This window comes from Tasmannia lanceolata, unplaced genomic scaffold, assembly GCF_043159265.1.
Source record: "Tasmannia lanceolata isolate RefF3 unplaced genomic scaffold, GAP_Taslan_0.1 ptg000003l, whole genome shotgun sequence".
NCBI lineage: Eukaryota > Viridiplantae > Streptophyta > Magnoliopsida > Canellales > Winteraceae > Tasmannia > Tasmannia lanceolata.
The window spans coordinates 23,426,050-23,444,011 of NW_027518680.1; the positions used below are offsets into that span (position 1 = coordinate 23,426,050).

General features: G+C 36.3%; 1 protein-coding gene across 1 annotated transcript in view; it reads right to left on the minus strand.

Annotated features, from left to right (window-relative positions):
• Positions 1–790: 790 nt before the first annotated feature.
• LOC143867936 (proline-rich receptor-like protein kinase PERK2) overlaps positions 791–17,962 on the minus strand; it is a 44,170-nt gene continuing 26,998 nt past the window's right edge. Inside the window, exons 6-8 of the mRNA XM_077376150.1 lie at positions 10,273–10,417; positions 9,906–10,052; positions 791–880 (exon numbers count right to left, since the gene is read on the minus strand). Of these exons, the coding sequence (XP_077232265.1) occupies positions 791–880; positions 9,906–10,052; positions 10,273–10,417 (382 nt within the window). The remainder of the gene's footprint in view (positions 881–9,905; positions 10,053–10,272; positions 10,418–17,962) is intronic.

Genomic DNA, 17,962 nt, shown 5'->3' on the forward strand with positions numbered 1-17,962 from the left:
CAAGAAAGAAAAAAGAAAGAAGAAAAATCAATTTACCTTCAAACTAGGGGGCATCCGTCCTGAACTACGCGCAACCTGAATCCTACACTAGGATACGTAGGCAATCTGTTTACAGGTTCGGTCGAAAGTTTTGCAAAGCCTTAAGCCATTTCTTTGAAAAGCCTCATCCTACCTATAAAATCTTTCCGATGTTAAGAATTAAGGATTTAGGTCCCAAAATAATAAAAAAGAGGAAAGAAAGAAAAGAACGGAGTTTGAAGATCTGCTAGATTGAAAACCAAAAAGGGCAGCTTATGCAAAAGCTAAGTTGAAAACCATAAAGGGCGGCTTATGCAAAAGCTAAGAGGATGGCCTACTGAGTCGAAAACCTGAAAAGGCGATTCAGGCAAAAGTTAAGGTTGAGAGGTCTGCCAAGTTGAAAACCCTAAAAAGTCGACTTGGTCATGGTAAGAGAAAATATCCAAGAAGGCTATACCCGGTATCAAGATTGAAGATTGAAAAGAAGTTTTGAACAAGCTTAATTGTCATCCTAGAAACTGGGGGCATTGAAACCATGCAATCCTAGAAATGGTAATCAAATCCTTGAGGCTTTACTGTTTTAAGGAAGTAGTTCAATGTTTATCTATTGAGAAACTACTCTTTGAAAGGCTAGACTTACCAAATAAAATGTTAACTAAGTCAGAAGCATCATTGTGTTTGTCAGTATAGTCTGCTAATCTTAGTTATTCTAAGTTCACCTTTTCAGAGCTCCTCAGTTCTTTGAATAGTGTCTTTTACCCAAATTTCCTCTTTAAGAAGAGTCAATCTCCGTTCTTGTGTCCAAATGATGCAACTGTCTCGGTGAAAGAAGCCCTGCGTCATCAGCTCCCTGCGATTGTACCTGAGCCAAGTTAATCCTGAAGGAAAAACCTCAAGAATCTAGTTAAAGAGCTTTATTTTAAAGAAGATCAGCTCAGAAGCATTCAGAAGTAGAAACATCAGAAAGTATGATTTCCATAAGAAGACCATGCCCCAGAAAGGCACATAAAGCTTGGGAGAATTTCATATATGATGATGGTTAGGTCTATTTCTCAGAAAGATAAACCATTAAAATTCAGAATTTCCTTCCAGTTAGTTGAATACTATCCTGGTCAAGAAATGCTTGTCCAAACACCTGTCAAGAGAAGAATCCCACTTTCCAATTTCAATATCCAAGAGAGCCGTTGTTCTAGATCATCAGTTTCGAGTATTTAGATCAAGGGTTTCAGTTATTGATACTCAAAATCCCTAGCAGCAAAGATCAACAGTCTCTTCGTGAAAAAAATATCTTGTTAAAGCTTTCTGAAAGCGTTCCTAAAAAATTAACGTTAGTCATGCTTCATCGTTCCTAATGTTTATTGTCTCGTCTTTTCTCAAAGTCCTAGTGTTAGTGTCTTCATCGTGCACAATTTTTGTTGTCCCCCAATTTCATTTTTCATCAATTTCAAGCATCTAAAATTCATGAAATTCAAGTTCACTTCAAATTCAAGTCATTTTATTTGTCATTAATCCTTGGGAGGATTAATCAAAGCACTAATTTGGTCAAATCTCCTGGGATTTTATTTCCTGTGAGCCCATTTGAGAACGGTGTCTCATCTTTTTTCCGAGGCCATTAGAGAATGGTCTCTTATCCTTTTTGAGCCCACATGAGTATGGTGTCTCATTCCTTGAGCCCGTTTGAGAACGATGTCTCATCTTTTTTTCACGTCCAATTGAGAATGGTCTCTTATCCCCTTTGAGCCCGATTGAGAACAGTGTCTCATTTTTCCGAGTCCATTTGAGAATGGTCTCTTATCCTCTTTAAGCCCGTTTGAGAATGGTGTCTCATTTTTTCGAATCCATTTGAGAATGGTTTTTTATCCTCTTTAAGCCCGTTTGAGAACGGTGTCTCATTTTTCCGAGTCCATTTGAGAATGGTCTCTTATCCTCTTTGAGCCCATATGCTGTGAGCCCGTTTGAGAATGGTGTCTCATCTTTTTCCAAGTCCATTTGAGAATGGTCTCTTATCTTCTTTGAGCCCATATGTATATGGTGTCTCATTCATGTGAGCCCGTTTGAGAACGGTGTCTCATCATTTTTCCCGAGTCCATTTGAGAATGGTCTCTTATCCTCTTTGAGCCCATATGAATATGGTGTCTCATTCCTTTGAACCCGTTTGAGAACGGTGTCTCATTTTTTTCGAGTCCATTTGAGAATGGTCTCTTATTCTCTTTGAGCCCATATGAATATAGTGTCTCATTCCTTTGAGCCCGTTTGAGAACGGTGTCTCATTTTTTTTTCTGAGTCCATTTAAGAATGGTCTCTTATCCTCTCCGATAACCATACGAATATGGTGTCTCATTTCCTCTGAATCCATTCAAAAATGGTTTCTCATTCCCTCATTGCCCGTTAAAGAACGGCGCCCCATCATAATTATCTTTCATTCTGGGATGCATGATTTTGGCACGTAGAGTAGATCTATTCCTTATTCTAAATAACTGATCATGGTGTTTGTAATAAGTGATTCGTTATTAATTTCTAATTTTTAGGACTTCCATTTAGGGTCTTGCATTTAGGATGCGTCTGGCGTACATAATCTTTTTGTGGCCAAAGCAATGCAAAATGCTTCTGTCACTTTTGCTTTGGTATTCGATGACTACGTCATCTCTACCAAAGAGGGGCATCTGTAGAGATTCGGTAGCTCCGTCGAGTCTAGGGTCAGTTTCCATCTCGACGGGCCCTAGACTTATTTCAAAAAATGCAAGGATTCACAACCTAAACATTGAACATGAATTCCTTCTTATTTCAAGTGTTCTATTCTTTCCTAGTAGTCTTGAAGGGCTCTAGAGGGTTCCATTGATCTCCAAATGATGACATTTCATGTTTCCAAGCAAGTGTGAAAACCTGCTATTTTTAGGATTTCTGAAGGTTATCCCCGGTTTACCCTCTTCTGCCTCTCAGGGGTATTTTGGTTATTTTCATAATGTCTCATTTGATCCCCAGAGTATGTCAAAGAAATCATTAGTCATTTCATATATTTTGGAAAACCTGCTAAATTTAGATTTTTCAGGGGTTTCCACCTTTTTGGAAATTATGTGTTGAGGGCACTTTGGGCATTTCTAGGGGGATCTGAATGATCCTATTTGATGTCACCCATCGTATCAAATGAACCTTAATACTTTTTATTTTTGAAGATGTCCCTCATAAAATATTTTATTTTTAACTTTCCCCTTAAGGGGCAATCCAGTTTGAAGGCATTTTGGTCACTTTTGGGCGTGTATTGATCAAATAGGGGCATTTTGGTCCGAGGAATAATTTTTCCCAATTGGGGTGGATAGGCCATGTGGTGGGGGTCCACCATGGATGCTATATGGGCTAGGCCCATTTATAGGAATTCGAATTTCATTGATTTGTATTGGGTTTTGGCTGGAAAACGTCCAAAACCCATTTAAAAGCTCATAATTGAAATGGCCCATGGACCAAGGCCCATGTGGGAACCACATCAGTCTCAACCAACATGTGGTCCCCACATGCTGGGCGTTCCCCATAGGGCTAGAATTTGTGTACAAAAATAAAAATCTCAAAAAGATCTCATGAAAAGGTTCATTCCTTCTAAAAAGTGCTAATATGGTCAGGTTACTAAAACGACCATAACGTTTTACATACTTGTCCGAAAATTTTGCATTCTATACATGTTGGAAAGATCTCGAAAAGATCTACAACTTTCTAGTTTACAAATGTTCTTGATTCGTAACCTAAATAGGTCAAAATTGAGCTTCAACGTTGGGAAGTCCTTTTTGGACGGGAATCTTTCATAATAGGTTGTTTCCAATATGTGAGAGCTTCTAGAAGAATTTTGAAAGATCTCTCTTATGCATAATGGCATGCCTTAGCTTATAAGAAATCTAAATTAGAAGCAAATCAAATTTGGAAACAAAGGGAAAAGAAAGTCAAAGGTGTGATTTGGAAATAAACCAAAAGAGAGAGCCCTCACATTGGAAACTTCCAATTCTATTCAACGCTAGCCTTGGCCTATAAAAACCAACCCAACCTATTCTTTCTCCTCTCTTGAAAATTTTGGTCTAGCCCTCTTGCTGCCCTTTTGCAAAATTCGTTCAACTCCCCTTCGGTAATTCGGCCATATTTTGGTTATCCCTCTCATTGAAGCACTTGATCTTCATCATCTCTTCTTCCGGTCTACATCAAAGCGGCTTATCTCCATCAGTCTACAGCAAAGCGGCTTATCTCCATCGATCTTCGGGGCTTCTCTCACGGATTACAAGGTGTGACAAAGCGAATATCCCGGAGTTTCATACCTTAGAAACTAGGAGAGCAATCGAAGGTTAGTACCCTATTCCATGTAATCTAGAACTAGAAAGCATGCTTAGGGTATATTTAGGGTTTTACTTTGAAAAGTTATGTATATGTACATGTTTTCGCATGAGATTTTTATATGAAAAAGTCAGAATCATAATATTTTATCATCCGAATTTTTGCTAGGAAAATTAGTTTTGATTAATTAAAATTGATTTTTGTAAAAAAAAAGGGTTTTTAACATGGAAATTATCAAACGATTTCAAAAACCTATGAAACTCTCCAGATAAGGATATCATATGTATGTAAAGAGTTTTATGTTTGAAAAGTTTAGAAAATCAGTTATTTACATGTATTTTTTTGTCAAAGCATCGTTTTGTGTGCGAAAAGGGTTTTTATACTAAAACCAATATTTTCTTAGATTTTTCTTCCCAAACCAGTTACATATGTTACTGTGATGATGGAGAAATTTTTTTATTAATTTTCTTGGTGTTTTATTACTAATAATCTCGATGTTTTGGATTAAAATATTAGGAAAATTGTGAATTTTCCACTGAAAATTGGGTTTTCAAAAATATATTAATTTTTCAGAACCAAAATTTGGTGATAAAATACTTTGGTTCTGATCTGATCTTCTGTGAATGTTTCATGATTTTTGAATAACAGTAGATAATGTTTGTGATTTTTCTTCTAAATCAAACCAATTTTGTTAAATCTGAAAAACATAGTAAATCAAAATAAAAATTATTAAAATATATACTGTGACATACTACTGATATGACCATGATGTCATAAATATTCGTGCCGATTTGGATAATGTTTACTATAAGTTACTGTGTAACATCATTGAAATGGCCTGATTTAATTAAAATCATTAAAAATTCATTTTAATGTTAGAAATTGTGAAAAATTTCAGAATCTCATAAATTTTCATAATTCATGTAATCCTTAGTCCACAAAAATCCTGAGTAAATGCCAGGCAACAGTATATCATAATTCATTTGTCGAATAGTAGGAGGAAAGAAATCACAATTCCCTTCCCTGAGCTCAACCCTAGTATGGGGATAATCACCCTTAGAGCCTTAGAATACCATGATTTCTAGGTTAGGAATCCCCTAAAAGATGAAAAACACCAACTTAATGAATTTGGTTGATATAACCCTCATAACAACACAGTTTTGGCACCATTGTTCATGGTCCCACCTCCGTAGGAGCCTTGTAGAGCCCTTATAGGAAAACTTAGGTCACAATCGAGTCCTAAGTCCTAAGGAGTCCTAGAGTTAGGAGTCTAGTTAGCCTCATCACGGCCAGATGCTATTATTAGCAACTGAGCCATATATTAGGTTTCACTAGTTAACCCATTTTCCTGTAGGACATGCCTAGTTAACCTAGGATGTAGGACCCACCTGCATTAGTCTAGGGAGTGTCTTGCATTCAGATATGATCATATAGCATCTTAGATAGAGTCCTAAGATAATAAAACGTAATCAACTTGAATTAATTAATTTCTCATAGACTGTTGAAACAGTTGAGTCCAGTCTAAATCGATGTCCTAGATGAGTTAGGCATAAGTAGCTTAGTTTAGGCGCACCGAACTACCTCGACTTTGATCCCTTGAGGCTTGGGTACGTAGGCAACTTGGATGCTTGGATGGCATTCAAAGCCCAAGTCGACCCTACACACACTCCAGTAAGGTTTTAGGATTGTTTTGTTTATTTCTTGATCATTTTATAATCCTAAATTAAAAATTAAATCACTTAGAATTTTCCCAAAATTAGATTTTAGGAGAACTCTCATATAGATTGAACCAAACCAAATCAAGAGAATTAAGAAATACACCTAGGAACTAAATTAAAATTCATCATCTAGCATATATGTTCCGTAGTTTGCACATTAAGAGAGTTTAAATGAGCAATTTAAAAGAAATTTAAATGAGTTAATCTTTGGATTTGAAGACCGGATTATCGCGCAAGAATGGTGCATATGGTGGTAATCCGCCATACCTTCAATTCTAGTAATCAGGTAACGAATCTAGCCTTCTGGGATCACAAGTCATTGCAGTGTCACTTATGGGTCATAGGTCCCTTACCTAGGTGGCAACTCTGGTCATTCTCTTTTGCATGAAATTCAGATTTCTTTTGTGATCCCAAGTTCACGGAAAGGATGATTTATATCAATAATAAAAAGTACACGTCATTCGTGTAGGTATGAGAGACCAAGAGAGAGGCGGGTCGCACCCCTCTCGCGGGATCGGGTCCACAGTGGCTTTGTAACAGATTCAAAGACTTTAGTTAGTGGTCCTCACTCCAGGGATTCGGCTAAGTAACCATCTCCGTTCACCTTTTTGGCTTAGGTTACTCAGTCAACAGATATTGGCACCCAACTCGGCCCGACGGCCCTAGGTATTTCTTCAGTTTTCAATTCCGATTAAAAAGGTTGAAAGCAAGGTAGGAATCCTTAGGGAACAACACCTAGTCAAACCGACAGCCTTCGTTCCAAGGTTCAATGATCTTGAATGAACTCAACTTGGTAGCCCGTGAGTGAGGGGAGGGGCTAAAACTAACTTAATCCACTCTCCAAACCGGCTTTCGAAGAGATTGGAATGTACGCTATTTTTATTTTGAAGTAGTATTCTTTCCTTTTGCAAATGAAGCAACTATAGCCTTTTCAATTGCTATCTGCTCGGTAGAATTATCATTATCTAGTCAAGAAATGAGAACCGTAAATGAATAGGAATAGGCTTATCCTTCCTGCTTCCTCCCAGTTTGAATTTACCACCCGGATACGACATGGAGTGGACTTTTTAACATTTGTTTCAATGGAAGGGAACAAAAAATGAAAAGACATTCTGAACATCAGATATGTTTAGTGTCAAGAATATGGTATCCTATCAGGATGAGTCATATGGATGAGTCAACATATGGAAAGTGTGTGAATTCAATGATGAATTCTTCCCAAACTAGAGAGGATATGCATTGTTGGTCATAGAAGGCACTTACATGTAGGAAAATGATATTCAGAAAGAGGCTGTGTTTTTTGAGACATTGAGGCATTTACTCGTGCACATAAGTATTTTTGCCAATAACTTGATCCAATTGTCGGATTGAGGCAAATTTTGTATCGATATCGGGATAAGCGAGAAGATGCATCAATTGATGATAGATTTCGATGTCATTCAACATGGATGCATGCTTGGATTGTCGATCCGACATCGTATGATAAGAATTTTTAAAATTTTAAGTTTTAGAGGTATGTTATAATTTTTTCTTTCATAGCAATAAATATAAATATTTGCAATTCTTTCTAAGGGATTTTTCATATTCTCATTTATGCAAGAATTTTGAAGCATTAGCCCATGAATTTGGGCTTCGTAGTCTTTCTTTGGGTTCTTGAAAACCTAGATCAATCAGAGACCATTTTGACTATTCATAGGGAGATTCTTCTGTAGTCAACATTTGTTCAACAGTCTAAGTTACATCAAAGGCTCTAGTTAGATAATGATTTTAAGTTTTTAACCATTTTCCACACAAAGAAATTATTTTTTGTGTAATACAAACCTTCCAATTTAGTGCTCATATTCTAGGATCATTTTTTGTGTTTGGGTGATCGTTTTGGAGGTTAAGTGCTATTAGCTATGTGGTCTTCTTCTTCAAAAAAAAAAAAAACTATGTGGTCTTTAGAGGAATGATAGATGCAAGGGGCCTCTTTATGCAAGGGCTAAAGAAGGGCCCTTGAATAGATACACATCATTAAATGCAATTGAATTCAGTTTCTCAACTGACTTTAAAAATGACATGGATCTATTGAAGGGCCCTTCACCGGCCCTTGCATAAAGATTCCTACATGAGGACAGATAATATTTCTATACACAATAAACAAGTATGGTGATAGCGGGTCACCTTGTCTTAATCCTTGGAACTGGTGAAAATAATCAATAGGAGTACCATTGAGCAGATTGCGTACTCTTTTGTGGTGACACATTGTATGCTTGGTTTGATCTTATGATCGTGGAATCCAAATATTTTTTCGGAATTGAAAAATATATATTTCATTTGATTTTGTCGTTAGCTTTCTCCATGTCAATTTTATAAAGGATTTACTTCTCTTTTTAATTCTGCTATGATTTCCTAAGATATTATTAAATTATCCAAAAATATTCTTTTAGGAACAAATAAAGATTGATTGGAAGGCGTATTTTTTGGACGTGTGACCTCATACTATTAACGAGTATTTTTGAAATAATTTTATATGTTACATTGCATAAACTTATTTGTCAGAATTTGTTGAGTTGAACACCATCACCAACTTTTTGGAGTACTTTTATGAAGATGTAATTGACTGTGGGTGTCATGCCCCGAGCCGAGCCCATGGCCAGGCACGTGACCCTGCCACATACCTGCAAAAAAGGCTCTACAGACATGCAAGGCTAAAGTATATAGAGCAATTTTAGTCATTTTTAGTTATAATCAATACAATCCATAATATTCCATCCGTGCAATAAAACCGAAGTAACCAACAGTTTTTTGTGCTACCATAGTATGTCTCTCAGATTTGGTTTTACTCAAATCACAACAACAAACAAGATCACTCAAACACACAAGATCACTCAAACTAAAGTTTTCTCAGTCTTAGGATCTCCATTCTTGGAAATTCAAAATAGGAATAAGAGAGAGGAGTTTAACAGCCAATACCTGTAAGTTTTCTCAGGGTTTCTTTTTCCAAACACTCGAGTTTCTTTTTTCCTCATTCCATCTCCATTTCCCCTTAGTGCAGATCATTGAGAGACAAATGCCCTTTCAGGAACCGAACTATCTGCTCAGTGTCAGATTACTGAAAGATGTTAAAAAAAGTTTCAATTTCATAAAAAAATGCACAGATGTCAATGTCAATAGATTACCCCCACTTTGTTTATGCATGACACAACCCATATGTAATGAAGAAAAGGATCAAACATGTTAAAGCCATTCAATACATACGTAAGTTTTCAAAAGCTTGCTAATCAAATAGGAGCTTGGCTAAGTCAGCGTGCACTGGTTGTGTTCTTGTTTTGGATTTTTTCTTTTTATATCAATGTTACCGATTTTGCTAGGTAAGCTAGTAGAAAACCAGCAACTGCAATGGAGAGTACTGCTCAATTTTATTTCATTGTCAACTAAATACCACCAATACAATTTCAAGAAAATTTGCAGATTTCATCCAAACAACGCAAATACCAGAATTTCACCCAAACAACATATTTTAAATTCGGGGAATCTAAAATCATTGTTTTTAAAATCTAAGAATTTGAAACTTCCAACAAAAGCAAAATTAGGATTTTGTTTACATTGAAACCTATGATAAGGTTATGAGCTTATGATTACAAACAATAAAAATTTCCACGTACAATTAAAAATAAAATAGTTACCGTTCTTAATGTCGAAATGAGTGCTCAAGTGTAAATCGAAGGAAATTTCCATGTACAACTAAACACAAAATAGTTAGTGTTCCTACTGTCAAAAATGTAACATTTTTACATCTCTCGGGACCAATAAAACCACCTTCGTATGGGTCCAGTGAAAGGTTTAACTATGCCACATCCATGATAGGTGTCATACCTTACTCATTCTTGGTCGACGTTGAGAAGGGCCCACACAAATAGCTGCACAATTAACCATTCGTGTCATCTCATTGACATCGTAGATTGAATTCAACCGTGAATCGACAAGCTGCCTATAGCATTGAGGATTCATTAAAGGTCTCGCCTGCAATACCAGACAACTAATCTGTTAATTTTCCAATTCCAAAACCAATAGAAAATGCGAAACAGAACATAAACAAAAGCAGAAATAGGCTATTTTATGGCCTATAATGTCTTGGGATCTTAAGATTCCTGGGTAGGAATGGTAATGTAAGTGAAGATTTGTGCAGTTCCATCTTCAAGACATGTAAGGAAACTGAGAATCTGTGATGTAAGTTACTAACCCAGTCTACCAATTTAACCATAGAGGACCGAGTCCTGATAATAGCTTCGCGTCCAGTAATTAGCTCCAGAATCATGACCCCAAAGGAGTAGGCATCTGATCTTTCAGTGAATTGGTGGGTCGAAACACATTCGGGATCTACGTACCTGTCATTAGTGAAAACAATAATAGAGAAAAGAAAAGGGTATAAATGATTAAAACAAGAATTGGATAGTGGTCATTGGATATTTGAAAATGATTCCGTTTTCCATGAATTTGAAGATCAAAAATCATTCTGGATCTAAGTACTTCCCATTAATAAACACGTTAATAGAGAAAAGCAAAAGGCATGGATAATTAAATTAAAAAATTGATTGTTATCATTGGATATTTGAAAATTATTTACTTTCCCATGTCCGAGTCTTAAAGAAAATAAAAAATAACTGGCAGTTTTAATCAAACACTTCAATAAATGGACTCCCAGGTAACATAACTTGAATTAGAAACAAAAAAATGACACCAACTAGGTCTTTCCATTACTCCAATGTGACCAAACAAGCTATATATCAATGCAATTGGAGCTCTTGACCAGAAATGAGTCCTAACCAGGATAACAACAGAGTAAACCCTTTTATGAAATTGCAAGAGTTAGAAACAAAATCCACCCCAACTAGGCCTCCCTGGTTCAACTCAAACCAACTATAAACCAGTGCAACTAAGACCAGGCGATTGAAAATGAGATAATTAGAAACAAAATCACACTAGCTGGGTGATGAATGTTAGTGATTTTTCAAAATGATATTGGAAAATTAAAGGGATTTTCACAAGTTATGCTTTAATTAGAAAAATAATTTTCAAACAGGGCCGGGTGACTGGGGGTTCCCGAGCGACCGCGGATTGGTTTCTGGAAACATAAATAATTTCTAGAAAGGTGTGGGCGGGTGACCGCGAGTAGCCCGGTCGACCACGGTTCTGTAGATCGGAAAAAATATAAAAGGAACAGAAGCATGTCGGCGGGTGACCGCGGTAGCCCGGCCAACCGCGGATGTTCGAAAATCTATCTGTTGGGAAAAAATAAACATGGATTTTCACTTCCATTTTTCAACCTTCTTTCATGTCTTTTGCTTCCCAACAGTCATGGATGATTTTCAAACACAAGGGACACTTTGTGGAAGATCCAAAACACTTAAATCGAAAAGAGTTGCGATCGAATGGTCATTATTCAAACAAATCCAAGAGATGTCTTGAAGGGATGTTTCCCTTAATGAATAGACATCTAATGCTCTATAAAAAGAGCAAAAATCTGTATTTTTAATATACAGAAAACGGTTATTTGTTGTAGCTTTTCTCTTGTAAACCCCTTCTCTTTTGTTTTCATTTTATTGTTCAAAAATAGCGCACTAAAGTCTATTTTCTGCAGAAACAGCTTTAGTGATTTCTAAGGCTTGAAGTTCTTAAAGAGGTATTTTGGGTTTGATACCACTTGTGCAAAGTGTCATCAAACATTTGTAGGATCTTCCTACATGGCTTCATTGCATCTTGGAGGCAATTCGAGGATCCTCTTTGCACACAATTGGTGGGGGAGAAATTTGTCTTAACGAAAGCGATTACGCGCCTTGAAGCAACTCTACAAATTTCTATCTTCTAGAAATTCCCAAAAACAATCTTAAGACAAATTGTTGTTGTTTCTGAGTGCATTAATGGCGTTATTTGCAATTCCTCAAATGACCCAAGACTTTGTCAAACTTGAGCACTTTGGCAAAGAAAATTTCAAGCGGTGGCAGAAGAAGTTGCACTTCATCCTCACTTCGCTCAAAGTTGTCTGTGTTCTCACAACTCCAAAGCCGGTGGCAGTTGAAAATGAGACACTAGCGCAGGCTCGTGCAAGGCTGAAATGGGAACAAGATGATTACGTCTGCAAAGGGCACATCCTCAACGCTATGTCGGATTCATTATTCGACATATGTCAGGGAATGGGATCGACCAGCGAGATTTGGGATGCACTCGAAGCAAAATACATGGCAGAGGATGCAAGTAGCAAAAAGTTTTCTATGAGTCATTTCTTGAATTATCACATGGTAGATGATAGACCTGTTATTGATCAACTGCATGAAATTCAACGCATGGTGAGTCAAATTCATTTACAAGGCATTTTACTTGGTGATTCCTTTATTGTACCTTCGATTATTGACAAACTTCCGCCAAGTTGGAAAGACTTTAGAAGAAGTCTCAAACATAAGACAGAGGAAATATCTCTAGATGACTTGGCTCAATGCCTCAGGATTGAGGAAGAGTCAAGAGTTAGAGATCATAAAGAAGATCATAAGAATTCTTCCTCTAAAATACACTTGGTGGAAAATGACAATAAATCGAACCAACAGAAAGGCAATCGGAAAAGAAACAAACATCCTGAGAAGAAGAATAATAAGAATAAGAAAAGGAAGGGTGCTTGTTTCAATTGTGGCAAACCAGGCCTCTACAAGAGTGAATGTGGACTTCTTAAAGATAAGAAGTCGGGAACACCAACAGACAACAACAAGTTTGTTGCCATGATTTCTGAGGCAAATATCCTTGAAGATGGCAGTGATTGGTGGATTGACTCTGGTGCGACGAGACATGTCTGTAAAGACAAGAATCTATTTTCATCTTATGAAATGGTTGAAGATGGAAGGATGCTCTACATGAGCAATTCGTTGATAGCAGAAGTCAAAGGAAAAGGAAAGGTGGAACTTGAATTCACATCTGAAAAATGTCTCACTCTAACTGATGTCTATCATATACCAGAAGTAAGAAAGAATTTGGTGTCTGGAAGCATTCTTAACAAGAATGGCTTCAAACTTGTGTTTGAATCTGACAAGTTTATTATTTCTAAAGGGGGTAATTTTCTTGGGAAGGGATACATGTATGAAGGAATGTTCAAGTTGAATATTAATAAAGTGAATGTGTTTGCTTATGTTATTGATTCCTTTTTATCTTTGTGGCATAGTCGATTAGGACATATTAATACTAGGAAAATGGATGATATGGTCAAATTATAATTAATTCCTAAGTATCAAGTTGACTTGGTAGACAAATGCAAGATATGCTTGCTCTTGGTAGACAAATGCAAGATATGCATGCAAGCTAAGATCATTACAAAGTCATTTCCTAATGTATATAGGAATAAGAAATTGTTAGACCTAGTTCATAGTGACGTATATGATATACATAGTGTCCCCACTAGAAGAGGCAAAAAGTACTTAGTCACATTCGTTGATGACTATTCAAAGTACTGTTATGTATATCTCCTTCGTCACAAAAATGAAGTTTTAGAAAAGTTTGAAGTACATAAAACTGAAGTTGAAAACTAATGTGGATCAAAGATTAAATGCCTAGGATCCGATAGGGGTGGTGAATATTACTTTCCTGATTTTTGTGAATCGGAAGAAATTATTCATGAGACTATTGCCCCTTGTACTCCACAACAAAATGGAGTGGCTGAAAGGAAGAATATGACTTTAACTGAAATGCGTAAATGCAATGCTTGTAAACTCTGGTTTAAACAAGAGTTTTTGGGGTGAAGCCTTGCTTACGGCTTGTCACATCTTGAATAGAGTTCCAAGCAAGAAGTGTAATGTAACTCCTTATGAATTTTGGAAGAAAAGAAAACCAAACTTAAGTTATTCTAAAGTTTGGGGTTGGAGGGCCATAGTTAAGGTCCCTAAGCCTAAGTTGAGAAAGTTAGGTGAGAAGGGTATTGAATGTATCTTCTTAGGATATGCCATTAATAGTAAGGCCTATAGGTTTCTAGTAGTAGAACCCAATGTCTTTCTTGAGATAAACACTGTAGTTGAGTCAAGAGATGATATTTTCTATCAAAATAGATTTACTTCTATTCCAAAGGAAGTTGAGGCTAGTACTTCCATGGAACCCCCTCTAGAACTTCAAAGAGAAGTTAGTGAATCTAGTGATGTAAGAAGAAGTAAAAGAGGTGGAAAAGAAAAGAGTTTTGGTCCTAACTTTGTTACCTATCTAGTAGAAGGAACAAGAGAAAAACTCAAAACTTCTATAATGTTAGACTTGAACATAGAAAGTGATGCTTAAATCTATGAAGAAGCCATAAAGTCAGAAGATGCTACCTTTTGGAAGGAAGCAATTAATGACGAAATGGATTCTATCATGGGAAATAAGACTTGGATTTTGGTTGACCTACCACCTGGCTCAAAACCAATAGGTTGTAAATGGATCTTCAAGAAGAAGATGAGAGTAGATGGATCAATAGAAAATTTAAGGCAAGACTAGTTGCCAAAGGGTTTACACAAAAATCCTGTATTGATTACTTTGACACTTATGCACCAGTTGCTAGGATTATTACCATTAGAGTGTTGATAGCTCTTGCTTCCATATACAAACTTCATATTTACCAAATGGATGTCAAAACTGTGTTCTTGAATGATGAATTGGATGAAGAAGTATATAAGGAACAACCAGAAGGTTTCATATTATCAGGACAAGAGCATAAGGTTTGTAAACTGATCAAATCTTTGTATGGGCTTAAGCAAGCCCCTAAGCAATGGCATGAAAGATTTGATAAAGTTTTAGTGTCAAATGGCTATAAAATACATGAGTCAGATAAATGTATTTATAGTAAATTTGAAGGTAATAAAGGTGTTATAATATGTCTTTATGTGGATGATATGTTAATATTTAGTACAGATATTGAATATATTCAAAGTACTAAATCATTTTTGTCTCAAAACTTTGATATGAAAGACATGGGTGAAGCATATGTAATATTGGGAATAAGGATCATAAGGAATGACAATGGTTTGATTCTAACCCAATCTCATTACATAGAAAAGGTGCTCAAAAGATTTAATCATTTTGAGTGTTCACCTGTTTCAACACTTATAGATCCTAGTGGGAGGCTATATCCTTATCATGGAAGGATCATTTCCTAACTAGAATATGCTAGTACTATTGGTAGTCTCACGTATGCTATGACATGTACTAGAGCAGACATAGCATTTGCAGTAGGTAAACTTAGTAGGTTTACCAGTAGTCCTGGTTTTGCACATTGGAATGCAATATATAGAGTATTTAGATACTTGAAGAGGACTATGGATATGGTTTATGTTATAGTGGATATCCAATAGTGATAGAAGGATACACTAATGCTAGTTGGACAACTCAGCGTATAGACCATACTTCAACCAGTGGGTGGATTTTCACTCTTGGTGGAGGAGCTATCTCCTGGGCCTATAAAAAGCAAACATGCATTACTACTTCTACAATTAAAGCAGAGTTTGTAGCTTTGGCTACATGTTATAAAGAGGCAGAATGGCATAGGAATTCATTATTGGAAATTCTGTTATGGCCTAAACCAATGCCATCGATGTGATAATCAGGCCACACTATCAAGGGCATATAATCATGTTTATAATGGTAAGTCCAGACATATAGGACTTAGACATAGTACTATAAGGGAGTTACTAGCCAATAGGGTTGTAACTATTGATTATGTGAGATCAAGCTAAAATTTGGCTGATCCTTTGACTAAAGCTCTTGCAAGAGATTTGATATGTAAAATATTAGTCGGGATCTGGTTAAAGCCATTAACCAATAGTCAACAATGATGGAACCTCGACTCAACACTTGAATAAACATCAAGTCTTGAGTTCAATGAGTCTAAGTACATCATATGGAGTGATTGCAAGCACTATAATATATATTATTTTCATTCCAAGGTAAAGTGCTTGGTACCTGTAATGTTTAAAAGGGTAAGGATGATCAAATGGGCTCTTAATAGACTTATAACAGGGTGTTGGAGTGTTTTAGTTACAAGGACACCCTTAATAAGTCTACCTATGTGAGTGTCGGAGTGGTGCTGCTTCCTATGAGACTTGACTAATCTCTAGAGCGCTCATGAAACCAAAATATAGACACAAGGCCAATACATGTGTCTGCTCTTAGAAATTGGCTATAAAGACGGAATCTTATGTGTGAACATGTGTCCGGTTAGTCAAATAGAATAACTAGTTCAAAGATATGTCTGCTATGCAATTCTGGCTAATTTTGATGTGTTTTCACTAAGTGAAGGCTCAAATCGAAAGATACCTTCATTTATGCATAATGTTTCCAAGCGTGATTAGGAAATTATTTTCATTTTGAAAATGGTGGGGGATTGTTAGAGATTTTTCAAAATGATATTGGAAAATTAAAGGGATTTTCACAAGTTATGTTTTAATTAAAAAAACAATTTTCAAACAGGGTCGGTCGACCAGGGGTTCCCAGGCGACCGTGGATTGGTTTCTGGAAATATAAATAATTTTCAGAAAGGTGTGGGCGGTCGACCGCGGTTCTTTGGATCAGAAAGAATAAAAGGAACAGAAGCATGTTAGCGGGCGACCGCGGTAGCCTGGTCAACCGCGGATGTTCTAAAATCTATCCATTGGGAGAAAATAAACATGGATTTTCACTTCCATTTTTCAACCTTCTTTCATGTCTTTTGCTTCCCAACAGTCATAGATGATTTTCAAACACAAGGGACACTTTGTGGATGATCCAAAACACTTAAATCACAAAGAGTTGCGATCGAATGGTCATTATTCAAACCAATCCAAGAGATGTCTTGAAGGGATGTTTCCCTTAATGAATAGACATCTAATGCTCTATAAAAAGAGCAGAAATATGTATTTTTAATATACAGAAAACAGTTATTCGTTGTAGCTTTTGTCTTGCAAACCCCTTCTCTTTTGTTTTCATTTTATTGTTCAAAAACAATGCACTAAAGTTTGTTTTCTACAGAAACAGTTTTAGTGATTTCTCAAAGATTTGAAGTTCTTAAAGAGACATTTTGGGTTTGATTCCACTTGTGCAAAGTGTCATCAAACATTTGTAGGATCTTCCTACAAGGCTTCATTGTATCTTCGAGGCAATTCAGGGATCTCCTTTGCACACAATTGGTGGGCACGGAATTTGTCTTAAGGAAAGCGATTATGCGCCTTGAAGCAACTCTACAAATTTCTATCTTCTAGAAATTCCCACCAACAATGAGGACTATCAAACGGAGATGAAAAATAAATAATAGGGACCATCTATCCACTTAAATGTTTTTTTGGTAGGTAAGCTGGTATCGAACCCCGAACCTCAAGGTTGAAGGCCAAAGCCTTAACCATTGAGCTAGAGGCACAATCCCATCTATCCATCAAAAGTTGTTGCTTTTCTTTTAATTAATGGGTTTCATAGGTGTAGATTTGCCTTTGGGTTGTTAATTAATTGTTGATTTCAGTTTCTAATGGGATTTAAGTTTTAAGTTTCAATAGGAGTTTCATTATTTGCTTGAATTTTAATTTGATCAGATTCATGTCTTAGAGGGAGTGTTTTAGTTTCTTTATAATACCTAAATGGATTGTAAACATTTTCGAGAGCTTGAAAGCATTCTATATCCATTTGGATTCTTGTTATGATGCTCTAGGTGGATTTCTAGAGACCTCCAATAATGATTTGTGGTAACCCTACTCATATTCCTCTTTACTAATCTATTATTTCTTAGATCTTCTCAGCTAGTACAGATTTCTCTCCCATCTTAATTTTATGTATTGTTTCCTTTCTCTTATTCTTCTTTAGTTTCCTCAACCCATTTAATCTGTATTCAACTTCAATTCATTCATTTTTTCATATGTTATTGTTTCTTGAAGCCAACTGTGGTTTTCTTGAATCTGAACTTATTA